Consider the following 16,504-nt stretch of genomic DNA (forward strand, 5'->3'; position numbering starts at 1 on the left):
GTTGAGGGAGAAAGAAAAGGAAATTTTCTCCCTCATAGCTATTGAAAATTCAGTATATCCCCATTGGGGTCAGATAAGCAGACTATGTCTGGGAGACTCATTTTGTGTACCACACTTTAGCTAGGGAATTAATAAGCTGAGAATATCCAAAGGAGAGGAATGAGGAACACAGTAGAAAGCTATTTGGGTTTGGAATCAGAGTACCAATGGGGAGAGATGAATTAGAAGGACCAGGAAATGTCTCCTTCCTTTTCTCCTTGAAACCTCTGATTTCCATCAAGAATCAGTTTAAGGGTCAACTTTTAAATAAAAACCTTCCTGACCCCTATTTTAAAGTTCTGGAGAGAGTGTCATGAAGACCCAAGTTCAATTTCTGCTTCATATTCTTATTAGCTGTATGACACTGGACAGGTCATTTATCCTCTCTCTGCCTCAGTTTACTCATCTGTAAAATGGAAATAACAACAGGACCAACCTACCTTGGTTGTTATAAAGATAAAATGAAATAATATTTGTTAAGAGCTTTGTAATTATTAAAATGTCATATAGGTACTGTTATTATTATCTTCCTTTCCCTAACTGTCTTAAATTCATTTAGTATCTATGATATATAATGTTGTGCACCCCCACCCATTAGAATGTACCCATCCTGAAGCCAGGCTTTTGTATCCCTAGTCTTTACCACTTAATTAATATTTGTTGATATCTTGATTGATTAAAAATGAATTTGATTTCAATAGGAATGATACAAGGTCGTTTCTCTACCCCATTTTCCCAGCATATAGAAAAGACATTTGTCTTGAAGCACAGAGTCAGAGAGACCCTAGCTGGAAGGGAACTCACAGGTTACCAAGCACAATGCTATCATTTTAGACTTGTGGACACCAAGACTCAGAGAGATTTAAATGATTGGCAACAGAATTTCTAAGTAGCAAAGCTAGACTTTAAGATCTTGTCCTCTGATCCTATATGGGCCAGGAAACTGGGATTCAACAACCAGATCGAATACTAGCCCATGTGTAACTTGAGCTCTCTGAATTATAAGATCAGAAATTTAGAGATGAAAGGAACACTGGAAATTTTTTGCTCCTCATTTTACAGAAGAGGAAACTGATGAGCAGAAACGTTGAAGTGACTTGCCCAAAGAGGTCACATTGTAAGTGGCAGAGACAGGTTGTAAACCTAGATCATCTGGCTCCCCACTCACTATCTCTCAACTACATTATTATGATAATCATTCTTGGTTTAGTCTTAATTTTAAATTAGATAAATCTCTACTCTTCATTTATTTTCCTTATCATTTTTCTTTCTCTTCTCTTATTATCATATTTCAATATTGTATTTTAATTACATTTTCCCATCCTCCTCTGAGTGCAATGATTTGGCATAGAAGACACTCATGAATGTCTGAAGAACAGGTATAATAATATTGATGTGATCTATCCCATGAGGCTTTTTGGTGAGGAAAACACTTTATAAAATCATAAAATGAGAGTGGAATGTGAAAATCTAGAAGTTCCCTTTCCTGTAGCTGTGCTATAGCATCTCAGAACCTGTTTGGGGATCAGAAAACTTAAATCTAAGACAGATGGTTTAGGGTTTGGGATATCGCTTCCAGTTCCAGAAGTTCTATGTTCATAATGAATAACTAACTATAAGCATTTCATTTGGGGGTGGAGACTGGGGGAGAAGGAGGTTTCCCAAGTTTGCTTCTGGTGGAGAGGATTGAATATGGGCCTCTGTATTATGCAGGGTTTGTCTGGGGAAGAGCTGATGCTTGCTTTTTGTATTTTTTTTTATTTTAAACCCTTACCTTCCACTTTAGAATCAGTACTAAGTATAGGTTCCAAGGCAGAAGAGTGTAAAGGCTAGGCAATGGGGGTCAAGTGACTTTCCCAGCGTGACCCAGCTAGGAAGTGTCTAAGGTCAGATTTGAACCTAGAATATCCCATCTCTAGGTCTGGCTCTCAACCCACTGAGCTACCCAGCTGCCCCCCAGAGCTGATGCTTATTAAGGAAAAAAGGGGGAAGTGTTGCCAATGCCCTATAAATATTTAGGTCACAATGGCTCAGAAAAACTCTTCTGATGGAGAATCACAAGGCAAGGAGCAAGTGGAGGGAATATGATTCCAGTTGGTGCTCTAAGTGTTCCAGCCTGGACCAGAGCACCGTTCATGTCACATTAGTTAGGACTCTCCTAAAATTACAACAAGGAATTTCCCTATTTCCCATTGGGGACTCTTCCTTCATTGGGGTGCACCACTGATACTTTCTAGGAGTTGTCACTTCCACAACATCTGGTCTTTCATATGGGGTCAGCCTAGAAACATTACCACATCCAATCTATTATGTTCCTGCTTTCATTTTTTTAGCCTAATAGAGATGCTGGCAACTGTTTGGCTCCATCAGTCCAGAGTGTTCCTTCCCCACAACAAAACAGAAGCTTTTTTCATTAGTAAGCAGGCTCTCGGTTGCTAGCTGAGATAGAACTACAAAGCCAGCATCTTCTGCGGTCTTAATGGCATTAATTACGGTGGGCTGACAAAGGTGACATGAGTCTGATGAATGTCCAGTGTCCAAGAGAGCTGACCCTATTAAACTGATTTGGGAAAGAACTCGTCTTACCTGCTCTGCCCACAGATACCCAGGAAAAACCTATTGTATTTTTATTCACTTTCCATCCTAATCTAATTCCATTTCTTTGTCTGTTGGCTGAACATCATGCTAAGCAGGCCATTCTGGCTCTGGGACAGGGAATGAGGGCTGGAAATTTGATTTGGAGTGAATATGCGATTCATTAGAGTTGGGATTAGGGACTGTCCAATTCATTCCTATTCCTGAAACTGTGTGTGAGCCTGGATCCCAGCCTATGGCAAATGCCACTTACTTAGTCCTTGCTCTGTGCTAAGGCTGCCTTCTTGGCAAACACCATCCCCTTGCCTGAATCACTCTGCTTCTAAAATACCTACCTGCACTCCTCACTTTCTTCCTCCTCCTCCTCCTCGCCAATGAGGCTAAAAAGCAGAAGTCTCTGATTATCTGTACGCTCTTGTTGTTCGTGTTGTGACGTGTGTGCGTGCAGAAAGGATTTCCTATAGGCAAAGTGTCTCCTGCAGTAAATGCGCTCAATGCAAATCATTCGCAAACCTCTGATTGCATCTCCAGACTATGCATAGAACATATGCGGGCAGAGAGGTAAAATGCAGTTTATACCACACAGCCCAAATGTTCAGAAGATTCAGCAAAGAAGAAAGCAATTTACCGTTAGCATTAAAGTTAATATCATTGAAAGCAAACCAAATGTTCTTATCCAGCAGAGCGTGGAAAATTCATCCTGTCTTGGTACCAGTCCCTGGTTTCAAATTAGTAGATATGTCTCAAATCTTCACTTTCTTTCTTTATCATCCTCTTCCTTATCTCTTATTTTTATATTCAAAATTGTATTTTAATTTAGTCCCCCCTCCCTTCCTCGTGGTGTAAAGACATGTGATAGAGGAGAGATTCATGCACGCTTAGTTGTTGGCCTAATCTTCTTCTGTTAAGGGAAATGAGAACTGTAATTGTAACTTGTTTCAAGAAGAAATTTTCCCCTGCCACACGTGCCGTTTGAGAAACTGGTGGCTTCTTTGGGAACCGACACACCATTAAAAATAATAACAATAAGAGGGATGAAAAATTGGTACAGGTCCATTTGCTATTCTGCCCTATTGGAGAATTTATATTGGATTTAATAGAAAGGGAAACAAAAGGATTAGTCATCTGGTTTGCATTCAGAGGTTAATACTGTTGTGGGTCCTTTTATGGGTAGAGAACTACTCAAAGTGATAGAGAATAGGAGGACTGGGAGAAGGAGAGAGAGACCATAATAATGTCTTAAGAGTGGTACCTACCAGGAAATAGACACATGGCGTCTGCCCTGCCCCCAGGAAGTAAAAGAGACTTCGGCCAGTCAGCAGGAGATTTCAAACCATTTCTCAGACACAAAGGCCACAGGAATTAGATGTCGGTCAGAAGAAGAAGGTCTGCAGCGAGCAGAAAAATAGGCTTGCGCGTGCTGGTACATAACACACAATAGGCAAGCCAGGTCAGGCCTGCTTTGAAAAAAAATCCAACTAGCTTCTTTAGAAGAAAGAAAGAAAATGAGAATTCACTCTAAAGTAATGCTTTGGATTGGCTCTTTGGCTTTTCTGCAAAACAAACCTATCGTCCTTTATTCTCCAACCAGAGAGTTATTCTGAGCACTGAGTGATTTCTCCTCCAAATTCCAGGTGAAAAACTTGAAAGGAAAACATGCTTAGTTGCTTCATGACATTTAGGATACCATGTAGTGGGCCCAAAGGATGGGTTCTACCGGAGTTAGGTCATCTTCCCAGGCATTTGTACACTTAAGAGTCTTATCTTTCTCTCAATTTCTACCTTAAAGAAAGGCCAACACCCCAGAAGTCTGGGACAAAGAAGGAGCTTCAAATGCATGCCAGTTGGCAGGCATTGTTATATCATGTCACTTTTCATTGATTTTTTTTAAGGCCAATGGGTGGCAGGGAAGGAAGAGTCCAACAAAGCATTACCTTAGGGGAGGAAAAAGCAGTGAACCCTATTCCAACCAATGTTTTCTCCCCTGTAGGAGACTCCAGACAAAGCAGACCAGAGACATCAATGATGTTGCTTGATAAAAACAGACATGAGAAAGGACAGTGAGACAGAACAGAAGCAAAGAGATCTACCTCCCCCCCAACCCCATGAGACCCCAGCATTGGTTGGCTGTAGTCTATGTCCAAGACAACACACACACAACACTCAATGAAATGGTTTGAAAATCCTTTTTCTTTTTTTCAATTTTTTTTAAATCTATTGAGCCCAGTACAATCCTAGACCATGAGAATCCAGGCTCCTAAGATTACTAAAGGAGATTTCTAAAAGTGTTTGGCAAAACAATTGATTGGGAGCTGCTCCTCCTTAGGTACCTATATTGAGAAGAAGGGTTTTATGTAATGAGCATAATGGAGATTCCAACATGGAGAGAAAAAAGAGAAGGAAATTGTGTGGCAAGATGCCACTGAAAGAGAAAAAAGGAGGAAAAGAAAATGCTAATTTGAGTTGATTAGACAAGAAAACACATCAAACTATGGGACAAAGTTGGTGAACATTGGTGAAAATCTCAAGCAGTTATTCATAGAAGCATGCTGGGATGATTTGCCTTCATATGGAATAATAATATAATTTCAACCTATATACATCATATATCAACCATTTCCAAAAAGGCTAGCAATAGAAGCATTTCCTGTTTTGCAATTGAGGGCTCTTTCCATGATCATCAGGCTTCCTTGGTCATGCTAATACCCTAGGCATAGGACTTCCTGGCCGCTCAGGCAGCTTCTCCTCTGATGGCCTATTAACATGTTTTCAGTTCAGTATCAGAGACTCATGGGATCAAAGGACCATAGATTTAAGATTGGAAGGGACCTTAAGGCCATCAAGCCCAACTCTCTTCTTTTACAGTGGAGGAAATGGAGTCCCAGATTGACTATGATTGACTTGCCCAGGGTTACATAGCTAATAAGTATCAGAGACAAAATTTGAACCCAGTTCTTCCTAAGACCAAGTCCAACATTCTCTTCACCCTAGCTGCCAGGATAACTAACAAAAAATTTTCATTTTATTTGCCCTACTATTTTAATTTGATTCTGGATAAACTTTTGGGTGCCAATGAGAAAATGCCAATGAGTTTTTAGGGCATTTCTTGGCATTTTTTGATGTATAAATAGAAAAAATCAATAATAAACAACAGCAGCATTTAATAAAGATAGGTCTGGGAAGGGAGGCTGGTTGGAATTTGACATTTTGGCTTCACCTGATGTTGACATTTCATTGACAGGTAGCCACAGCTACTGGCACACACAGTGGACAATAATAATCTGCTGATATCTAGAAGACCAATAAATCCAAGGCTGCCATTTGAACTCTAGGGGATGACAACAGCACAAAATGTAAAGCACCAGACCAGGAAAGGGCCACTGTGTTCTACCTTTGCAAACTCTAAAGTGTTATATTGTCCTTTGCTATTAGTATCGCTGATACTACTATTTCTATTTCTCCTAATCCTTTGAAACTGGATTGAAACCAAGCTGATTAGAACTCTTAGGGAGAGATGAAGGTATTGATAAACAGACCTAACTACATCCCTTGTAATTAACTCTATATGCAGAACATGTTAGTAGCTATTTGCCTCATTAGCCTTTCTATAATTTCAGTGGTCAGAAACATCTGAGACACATTTTAGAAATACAAGCAAATTCTCAACTATGTGGGTTGGGATCAGCCATGAGTCTTCCAAAACTCAACTGCATTTGCCCCAAGACTAGACTTACCTGTTTCCATTAAAGGTGGTTTTATACTCCCCAGTTGGGTGCAAAGTCTCATCAGTATACACGGGCACTGAGGTCCTAACACACTCATGTGAGCACTGCAGGGTTTCATTATAGGCGGTAAAGATATCCAAGTTGCTAGGCACCCGGGCAGGGGTGAAGTCTGTCAAGTTTTGGCAGCTCTCTTCTTGTTGATTGATTTTCCGTTGGTGGCTGTTTCTGCGAGTATTTCCACTTTGTGCACAGCTAAGAGAGAATGGTATGAAGTTGGGGACATGGAGTGGGGAATTGTGAGGTTGAGAGGACAGGGAATGAGGGATAACAGAACACACAAAGATATCATCATCATTTGAACATGGGGCCTTCATTGCAAAGCATTAATTATACATCATTTAATATTAAATTATAATTCCCAAGCTCTTCAGAAGGATCAACGACAATCAAGCAATCAGTTCACTTTATTTTTTATATCAAATTTGAATTTTAAATGTGAGCCATTATGGCAAAGAGAATTATTGAGATGAATGGTTTAGCCATGTTATCAGAAAGCTAGAGCTGTGTTTGCTCAAAGAGTGTCAGTAAGGCAATGTTGTTAACATGCTTTTCCTCCCTGATGCCTCAGTGGGACAAATAATTAGAATAGATAACTAGACACCAAATAAAGCTATAATAGTTCAGAAAAAATGGAGAGAGTATGAGAGGTGTTCAACAATTCATTTTGGAAGGCCCAAAATGGAGGAGCTTAGAACTAATGGGAGAAATTGACTAGCCACACACACACACACACACACACACACACATACATGTATAATAAACATGCACGTGTATATATGTATACATATGTATTGGTAGACATGCATATATATACCAATGTGCATACAGTGTGTATATATGCATTCATATACACATGTATATTATATACATATGCCTATATACACATAGGAATGCATACATATTTATGTATATATGCAAGTATACATATATGTGTGGATGTATATGTATATATAACCGACAGCACTTCATATCAGCCATTGAGTCTTGATAATCATGCTCATATCCTAAGGACCATTCCTCCTGTCATTTTTCCCTTTGGGGATATTTTAAACTTGGGATTTCTTTAATTCTGGAGCCCCAGAGTTGGAAGCTGGGCTCCATTCTATCAATATAGCATATAAAGATAAAGTGTATACATAACTGTATGGCATAGATATTTGGCTTCTTATTCTAGTCTTAGATCTTTGGAAATAACTCAATCTATACTCACAAGATGGCCATTGGTTCCCTTTTCTCTATGGCACCTTGTTGGAAGAAGGGATAAGAAATTAACTCAAAAGTACCAATGGTCTCTGGAATGAAGCAGGTTATCTATCACATGATCTATTTCATAGTATATAATATCTGAAGCAAGAGAGACAGTAACTGTCAGTTTCCAGCAGCAAAATAATAAATTGCATTGGCCGTTTTTCAGATATGTGTACTCTACCATCCACGGTGGTCTCTCATGGGCAACCCATAGCAGTGACAAAAGGAGGAGGACAAATGACTTGGGGATAACTGGCCTATATAAGATAATATGTTCAAATGGAACCCATCTTAAGACATATTCCTTGATGTTATGCCCTAATGACAATTTAATCATAGGATTAGAGTTAAGTCCCCTCATTTTATACACGAAGAACTAATGATTATGAGAGAAATGGACTAGTCAAGATGAAAAAGAAGAAAATAACTGACCTAAGACCCAAACCTAGTTCTTCTGATTGCAGAGGTATCACACTCTTTCCAGGGTATGGGTTTTCACTCCTCCTTGTTACTATATTGATGTTCTCTAGGATTTAGATCTCTTGAGAAAGGTTAAATTGGGAGCAGGAAGGGTAACATGGCGTTCTTCCCTCTACTTGAAGGCCATAGCTAGTCAATGGCTTAATTCCTTCATGTGATTGTGGTAGAGGTGATAGAGGGGAGTGTCCCTGATTCATGGTTTAGAACAGATCTCCATTATTTTTCTACCCTCAAACTGATATTTAAGAGGGTAAATTTAACAATAAATAAATCCTCATAAAGTACATTGTTATTTGGAGTGGGGAGGAAATGCAAACCAACTTATCCATCAGGAAAGAGCAGATGAGTTGTCCATCCAGTTTGGAGTTCCCTAGGTTGATACTCTGCCCCTTCTTCATGCTGGAATCATGACCTCTTTGCCCTATCGAGGCTTTCCAAAGAAAGCCAAAGGTGACACACTCTTTTCATGGAGTGACACTACTCTTTTCTATTTGGATCTCATCTGGGTCCCCCTTGAAACCTGTTTTGGTCACAGGACATTACTTCTGATACAGAGTAATGGATGTCACTTTGTGGGCCCATATCAGAAAGCCTTCCCCACAGATATGTAGAGCAGGATCGGCTCAAATATCCCTCCTTGCCAATCTGGCTGACCTCTATCTAACAAACTCCATTCTGTGTCTATGCCTGACTACCCTTCATTTGTTTGCAGAGAAAGCTCTGTGGGCATAGGGTTTTTCTAAAAGTACCAGGAAGTTCCCTTGGCCCCTTTGAGCTCATTCAAACATGCTCTGTGGCTATGTGATACTGTGTATATTTGGTGCTGTGTTCTCTAATTCCATCAACCGAATAACCAACTAACTCCCTTCCCATTCCTGTTCTTGGGGGCTTGGGTGCCCTTTGTACCCATCATCCAGTATTTCTTTTAGATTATTATCTGGAGACAGCCAGGGGCTCATTTAGGTCCATTACACTACAATAGAACTGAGCTATGAAGCAAGAAAGGTAGCACATTTTCTGGAAGAATAACTACCTGCAGAATGGGGGTGGGGGAGATATTAAAGGGGCTTCCAAAGTGCCTTTGTGAAGAGTGAGGTTACCCAGTGGTTCTCACAATTTACCCAGTGATATAGGTGGGGGAGTGGTAGTGGCAGCTTTACAACATCTAGCAAATCTGACCTCAAAGTAGGCCAATTTCCATAAGAAAACAAGCAAAAGCAGGGATGCCTGAAGCGAAGAACTAACCTATTTCACTATTTGCAGAGCTGATGTTGAAGGGAAAACCAGAGAGCAAATTACATTAGGAAAGTGAAGGAAATCATCCAAGGAGGCAAGACAGAGAAGAAGGAGGCAGAGAAGAGAAAGAGTCCTAAACTAGGGGAATCTCAGTGGATGTATGAGAACAACCAATAGATGCTGAAAGAGGGTGAGAAAAGAAAATAATAACCACTGGATGATGGTAGGCTGGGCTGATTCTCATCTTTGGAAGTTGCTTTTGGATCAGAGAGGCATGTTTGGGAACAGAAGCAATAAGGCTCCTGGGAAGTTATTTGAATATGGTTGGTGCTTGGTATAGCTCCTGCTGAGGGAGTCATGGGGCAGGATGATTTGCCCTAAATAATAGGTGTCGTTTTGGATACAATAGTTAGTCTAAGTAGTAACAGCAGAGAAAGCCAGCAAGCTTAGATGCTGGGGAATCAGCTGGAAAGAACACCAATTTGGAAATGGAAAATAATATTAATAGCAGTTATAGAGACAGTTGCCTTTTTTCTTAGTGAAATAACAGATAATGGGATATAGGTTATTTTCATGAATCTGGAGCCAGAAGGGATCTTGGAGGTCATCCAGGAGGAAACTGAGGTTTGGAGGAGCAAGGTAATTTGTCCAGGGTCACCCAGAAAGTAAATGTCAGAGGAGGGGTTTGAATCCAGATCTTCTTTGTCTTCAAATCCACCATTCTGATAAATTCCTTACCATACATTTCCCCCAAGGCCCAGGGGCCCACAAGATAGTCACCTTACCCTGTTTTCCCCCAAGCCAGAAGGATCCTTACCAATTTTTTAAGACAAGAGTTGTAATCAGAGCAGCTATAACCATGATGAGGGAGACAGTGATGGTTATTATCTGATGGACAGCCAGACCTGTAAAGAAAGAAAGAAAAAGGGGGAAAGTGGAGATGGGGGGAAAGGGGATAAAATATCCATGAAATTAATGAGCAAAGAGGAAGGGCAAACTTTTAAGGTAAAAAAAAAAAGGACATTAGTGTTACTTGGTTAAAAAATCCAATCAAATAAATAGTTAAGCATAATTCATGACCAGCCTTCCAACTCCTCTGAAATGAATGGTGAGTCACAGTGCAGATTAGAAAAGATGACAGCCACCTGAGTGATCTCTTTTCTAGGACAAAGTGTGGGACACTTGCTGCAAGTTCCTGGGATCAAAGAACCACAAAACCCCTAGGGAAGGTACTGGCTTTGGGCTCTTTGATTCTCACTAATTCCCCTTTTCCCCAGGACTTCAGTTCACACCACTGCTGCTTTTTCTTCATCCCCTTTACCCTCTTTAACATTTTGCCAAGAGATAAGGTAAGAGGATGGGGAGAACTCTGGATATCAAGTCCCAAGCCCCATTTCTGAATCAATCACTTTTTACTCCAATTCCACTTCAATGCAATAGGCATCAATTAAGTGCCAACAAATCAACAAGTGTTTACCAAGAGCTTGCTATGTTCAAGTCACTGGGTATAGTAATGGGGATGCAATTCAATGAATGATTCTATAAGTGAGTATTTATCCAATACTTGCTAAACATTAGACATTTAGATAAGTGATGGGGATGCAAAGACAAAAGGGAAATAGCCCCTGTTCTCAAGGAACTAAGGTTCAAAGAGGAGAGAAAAGACATATACATGCACACACACACACAAGGAGACATACAAACACACACATACATACCTGCTCACACATACATGTTATATATGTGTGTGTATATATATGTATGTGTATGCAAACATATGCATGTACCTTGGGCAGATAGGTGACACTTAGTGGATAGAGCCCTAGACCTAGAGTCAGAAAGACCTAGCTTCCTGAATTTAAATATGACCTCAGATACTTCCTTGCTGTGTGACCCTGAACAAGTCACCCAACTTTCTTTGTCTCAATTTCCTCATCTGTAACATGAGTTGAAGAAGGAAATGGCCAACTACTCTAGTATCTTTGCCAAGAAAACCCCAAATGAGATCACATAGTCAGACCTGACTGAAATGTCTGAATAAGAACAGCAATGTATATAATTTCTCTGTTTCTGTCTCTCTCTTCCCTCTCTGTCTCTCTCTCCCTCCCTCTACACACACACACACACACACCCCACAGAGCAAGGAAAAGTGGATTAAAATTTCAAATATGTTTGTCAAAGCAGTCAGCTCACAGCTTTACATTTTTCAATCTAGGGAACTGGAGGGCAATCTTTGTACAAAGAATATTGATTTATGTGCTACAGGGCAGTAACAGTGGCAGTTTGAAAAGAGAGACAGAGAGATAGAGACAAAGAAACAGAGCAAGAAGGGGGATGTAAAGAGAATATTGGAGAGGGAGTGAAGGAGAGACAAAGAAGAGAAAGGTATAAATAAGATGAATATAAAGCAGACACATATTAATATTGGCTGAGAAGATATTTGCAGTAAAGTAGACCAAGAAAGGATTCCTAGGGATACAAACACAAAGAAGAAACAATCTATATCTATGTAAAATTTCCGTACAACCAGAACTGAGAGATATGGTCAAGTAAATAAATTCAAAGCATATGCAAAGTAATTTCAAGAAAGGGAGAACTTTCAGGGTTTCTAGACTTTATGAGGAGCCCATCAAAAAGTTCCAGCATATCAAAGATAAACAACAGAGATAGATGGTCATGAAAGGAGAAAGAAAATACTTCCAGTGAAAGAACATCCAAGTACTTTGAGATACTCTTTTTATCGCCTGTTCTCTAAGCTTGAATTTATTTTTCTTTGAACCTTGCATGTATTTGGTGAGGAGGGGAATATGCTCCTGTTTTGTTTTGTTTTGTTTTTTGAGAGGTGAGTATTTTGCATACACTGTATCACTCTATATAAGCATTTCTAAAAGCTAATTGGATGAATGATTTATAGCAAATGATTATCATTAGGGGAAGCACACTGATGGGGGCTCTTTAACTATGCTATTAGACAACTTCTATTCCCCCCAAATCAGGCTACCCCTAGAAACCTGAGGGGAAATGTAGCCATCTTCTCTCTGGGATTAAATCTGCAAGTCTGAATGGGGGCTGGAAAAGTGAAGTCAGAGCCTCCAATACATTAGTATTGAAGCTGGTGAAGAACTTCCGGGTTAATGAAATATTAGAGCAGAGGTTCTCAACCTCTCAATTTGTAGCCATGAGAATACATAATGCATATCAGGTATTTACATTCCTAATCATAACTGTCGCAAAATTACAGTTTTGAAGTGGCCACCAAAATAATTTTTTGGTTTGGGGTCACCACAACATGAGGAACTGTATTGTGGGGTCGCAGCATTAGAAAGGTTGAGAACCACTGGATTAGAGATATTTAGCCCTCAATGGAAGAAAAGGGGACTCTGGATGAGAAATGCAAAAGCATGCTATCAGGTGATAGTGGATTTTTTTCTTTTTAAAGTTTTTCAATTATTTATTGAGTAATTTAGATTCTTTTATAGGTTTGGATTGATATATAAGGCCACCAAAATCTCTTATATTTTTAAATTCTATGATTCTGTGACCTAGGAACCTATGAACAAAAATTCAAATCTGGAAAGAACCCTAGAGACCATTAGTTTTAGCTTTTTCAATTTAAAATGAGGAAACTGAGGTTTGGAGAAATTAAAGTGATTTTTCCATAGGGTCCCACAACTAGTGAGTGCCTTAGATGGTTTGATGAAGATGATGATGGTGATGAAAATTATGAGGATGAGGGCATGACAATAACAATGATGATATCTAACATTTTAAGTTTTCAAAATGTTTTACTCTTTGGTGTATCTCCAGAGGATCCCGCACAATCTTTGTGCAGTTTAAATCTAAGGCTTAAAATTGTACAAAAACCTGTAGGATATACTACATTGTCATAAATGATCCCCACAAGAGTTCCAAGAGAGAGAAGTTATTATTAGCCCCATTTTATAGATGGTGAAATTGAGGCAATGAGAGGTGAAATGTTTTTGTTTTTTTTTCTAGTCTCACCCTACTAGTAATCCTCTGAGGCGAGGCTTTTCTGGTTCCAATTATAGCACAATGTTTTATCCACTTCAAAGATGCACAATGAAATCTCAGCAAAGATGAAACATATAACAAATGATATAGGTTATGAAATGGATCTTTCTGTGAATAGGTCTAAACTTGAAGGGCAGAGAAGTGCTTCCTTGCAAGCCTCCCTTTCATCTTAACCCATCATATCCCTAAAACTATGCCCCCAAAGCCTTCTGCCTTTATTATTAGGGAGAGTTTTTAATCAACTATTGATCACAAGCACTTCTTGCTTATCAGACTACAGATGGAAACTCTCTAGGTTTACTTATAAGGAAGTAATTTTTTTTGACATTTAAAGTTTGGGCCAAATCTAAGAAGACAAAATGTCATAAGAATAAGGGAAAAGTTCTAAGCTTTCAGAAGAAAAAATACTTTTAGAAGTACAAGATGGAGGAGCCATGGCACTTTGCCTGTTATTATCTGGTGGCTGTAGTGGACTGCCCTAGAAATATAGATCTCCAGTGCTATAATAGCCAAGAATATCAAGGGGAGTTCCATTGGAAAACTCAAGGCCCAGGTCCAGGATGGTTAAGAGTCCTATTGTATTCCAGACCACATCTGGAGTATTATTCTTAATTTTGGAATTGGAACATTAGGCATGGTACTAATGAGCTGGAAAGCTTCCTGATGATGGTGACCACGGTGGGCAAAGGAACTGAAATCATTTCATAGAAAACACAATTGAAAGAATTGGGAGCAGGATTGAACATTGAGACCAGAGAAGAGGATTTAAGGTAAGGTATGATATCTCTCAACAAATATTTGAAGAACTATCAAGTGATATATTATTTGATAAAGGGGGACAATAATAAACTACTGGATTTAAGGCATTATCTTGAATGCCATTGGATATAAGTAAAGGGAATGCAAACACAATCTTAATTATACCTTTTTAGTGTGAAAGCCCAGCAAAATTTCTGGTATATAGTATGAACTTTGGCATGCTGGTTGAATAGAATTGAGTAAGAAATTATGTCTAAATGTTGGAACACTGTATAAATATATTGTATTATATAGTAATGAAAACTGTACAAGGTTTCTGAGTTGAGAATCCAACTAAATTGTTTAACATGTATTAATTGTGCTTCCTTTTTAGTGGAAAGACATTAATTGAATTGATGAATTAGGAAAAATACAATCTATTGTGGGTTTGGAAGAAATTAGGAAGATAATGATAGAGTTTTTGCATTTGTATTATTGGAATCTAGCACTGTTCTACTCACATAATAGATGTTTAATAAAGGTGTGTTGAACTGGATTGAATTCTGCTGGATGGACTGAGACTGGATGGACATTTAATGAATGGACTAGGTGATCACCATTGAGCTCCCATCCAACTCTGAAGTTGGGTGATCTGTGATCAATGATCTATGATTTTTCCTAATGGTACCTTTTACCCCAACACAATATACTACCTACAATCTCTCTTTCTCATAAAAGTGCCTGAGCCTGCCATGGCATTTATTTATTTTTTTTTAAGTTTAGTTTTGTTTTTGTGATGGGGTGTTTTTGCATCTGTTTGCCCAATACACGTATGTGTTTCCTGATGGCAGATTTCATCCCAAAATGACTTTGCTGGCTTCCTCCCAAAGACACAATATCGCAAACAGATGTTACCTCTCCATTGGATATTATCCACTGGGGAGAAATTGTTAATAAATAATTAAGAGTTGACATGACCGGGAAATAAGTTTGATTCTTTTCTCCCTCCTACATGCTTTTGTTATGTTTGGTAAGGGATTTCCATCTTGAGCCTACAGGATAAATACTTTTTTTTCCTAAAAGAATAGGAGTGAGTACTGAAATGATATTTGCATTTATAACCAGTACTCAAAAGCTAAATTTTCTGGGTGATTTCAAATAGACACTAGTGGGGAACTGGAAGCTGGCTGTAGCTAATAGAAATTCTCACATCTGAGTTACTTGCCAGTAGTGACAAGATATCATTGTAGAGAGGAGCCTTTCATTTGCCCTTTGAAAAGACCAAAACCTGACATGTGAATGGGAGAATCCTAATTAGACAATCCTGGCAGCCTAACTTACACACTTCTTCGCAGCTATTCTCCTCATTAGAGACTGATGACCATTCATTAAGTGTCCTATACTGATAGAGAATAGACCTATGGATAAGGAATCTTTAATGAGGAAACTCCATCCACCCAGGGCAGGTTGCTATCTCCTCTACATCTTATAGTCAGAGAGTTGTCTAGAGCACTTGAAAGGTTAAGGGACTTAGCTAGGGCCACATAGCCAGAATATGTCAGAAGTGGAACTTAACACAGCTTCCTATTCTCTGAGGCATTGTATAATAGGGATTATTTGGGAGGTCTAGATTGGAACATGTGGCTATAGAGGTCCTTTCAATCTGAATTTTTATGATTCTAGGAATTCTACCACTGTTGTCACAATCTCCCCATGTTTTCGCATAGATTGCATTATTTTTAAAGTTCAATAATTCAATTCAAGTATTTGTTATAATTCTACCATAGGCAGGCACTGTGCTAGCTAGTATTGTATGTAGAAGGCTGGATAAATGCCTATTGATTGATGGGCATTATGGGAAAATTAGTTGGAAATATACACATATATACACTGTAAATGCATAAGCACAGACATATGTTTGTATATATATATATATATGTCTAAACATCTACCATATATATAAACACACATGCATACACATATAGATGCTGTATGCATGCATATTTCCTATAATGCTTCCCACAATGCCTGCCAATCAATCAACAGGCATTTATACAAGCATCTAAGATCCATCAGGCTCTATGCTGGCATAATGCTAGGCACGTAGGAAGAGCAAAATGAAAACATATTCATTGACATATTAACTCCCTCTAGCAACAAGCCTGGTCCTATTGATATTTCTTGATAACATAAGAACTCATTTTTGCATAGTGTTCTGAAATGTGTAAACCATTTCTTCCTCAGGTCCATTGAAAAAGCATGTGAAAGTTCACACTGTATATCTGGCACTGTCCTAGGCACTGGGACTACACATCCAAAATGAAGAAGTTCATGAACTCAGATCATTTACA

The 16,504-nt window shown here is 38.9% G+C and overlaps 1 protein-coding gene across 2 annotated transcripts in view; it reads right to left on the minus strand.

Annotated features, from left to right (window-relative positions):
• The window catches only part of AJAP1 (adherens junctions associated protein 1), a 260,770-nt gene that overhangs the window by 10,703 nt on the left and 233,563 nt on the right, over positions 1-16,504 (minus strand). Inside the window, exons 3-5 of one of the 2 annotated variants that reach the window (XM_007492077.3) lie at positions 10,201-10,288; positions 6,369-6,611; positions 3,891-4,022 (exon numbers count right to left, since the gene is read on the minus strand). In XM_007492077.3, coding sequence (XP_007492139.1) covers positions 3,950-4,022; positions 6,369-6,611; positions 10,201-10,288 — 404 coding nt within the window. In that variant the 3' untranslated portion in view covers positions 3,891-3,949. The remainder of the gene's footprint in view (positions 1-3,890; positions 4,023-6,368; positions 6,612-10,200; positions 10,289-16,504) is intronic. The other variant, XM_007492079.3, reaches the window with a different exon arrangement.

Source organism: Monodelphis domestica, chromosome 4, assembly GCF_027887165.1.
Source record: "Monodelphis domestica isolate mMonDom1 chromosome 4, mMonDom1.pri, whole genome shotgun sequence".
NCBI lineage: Eukaryota > Metazoa > Chordata > Mammalia > Didelphimorphia > Didelphidae > Monodelphis > Monodelphis domestica.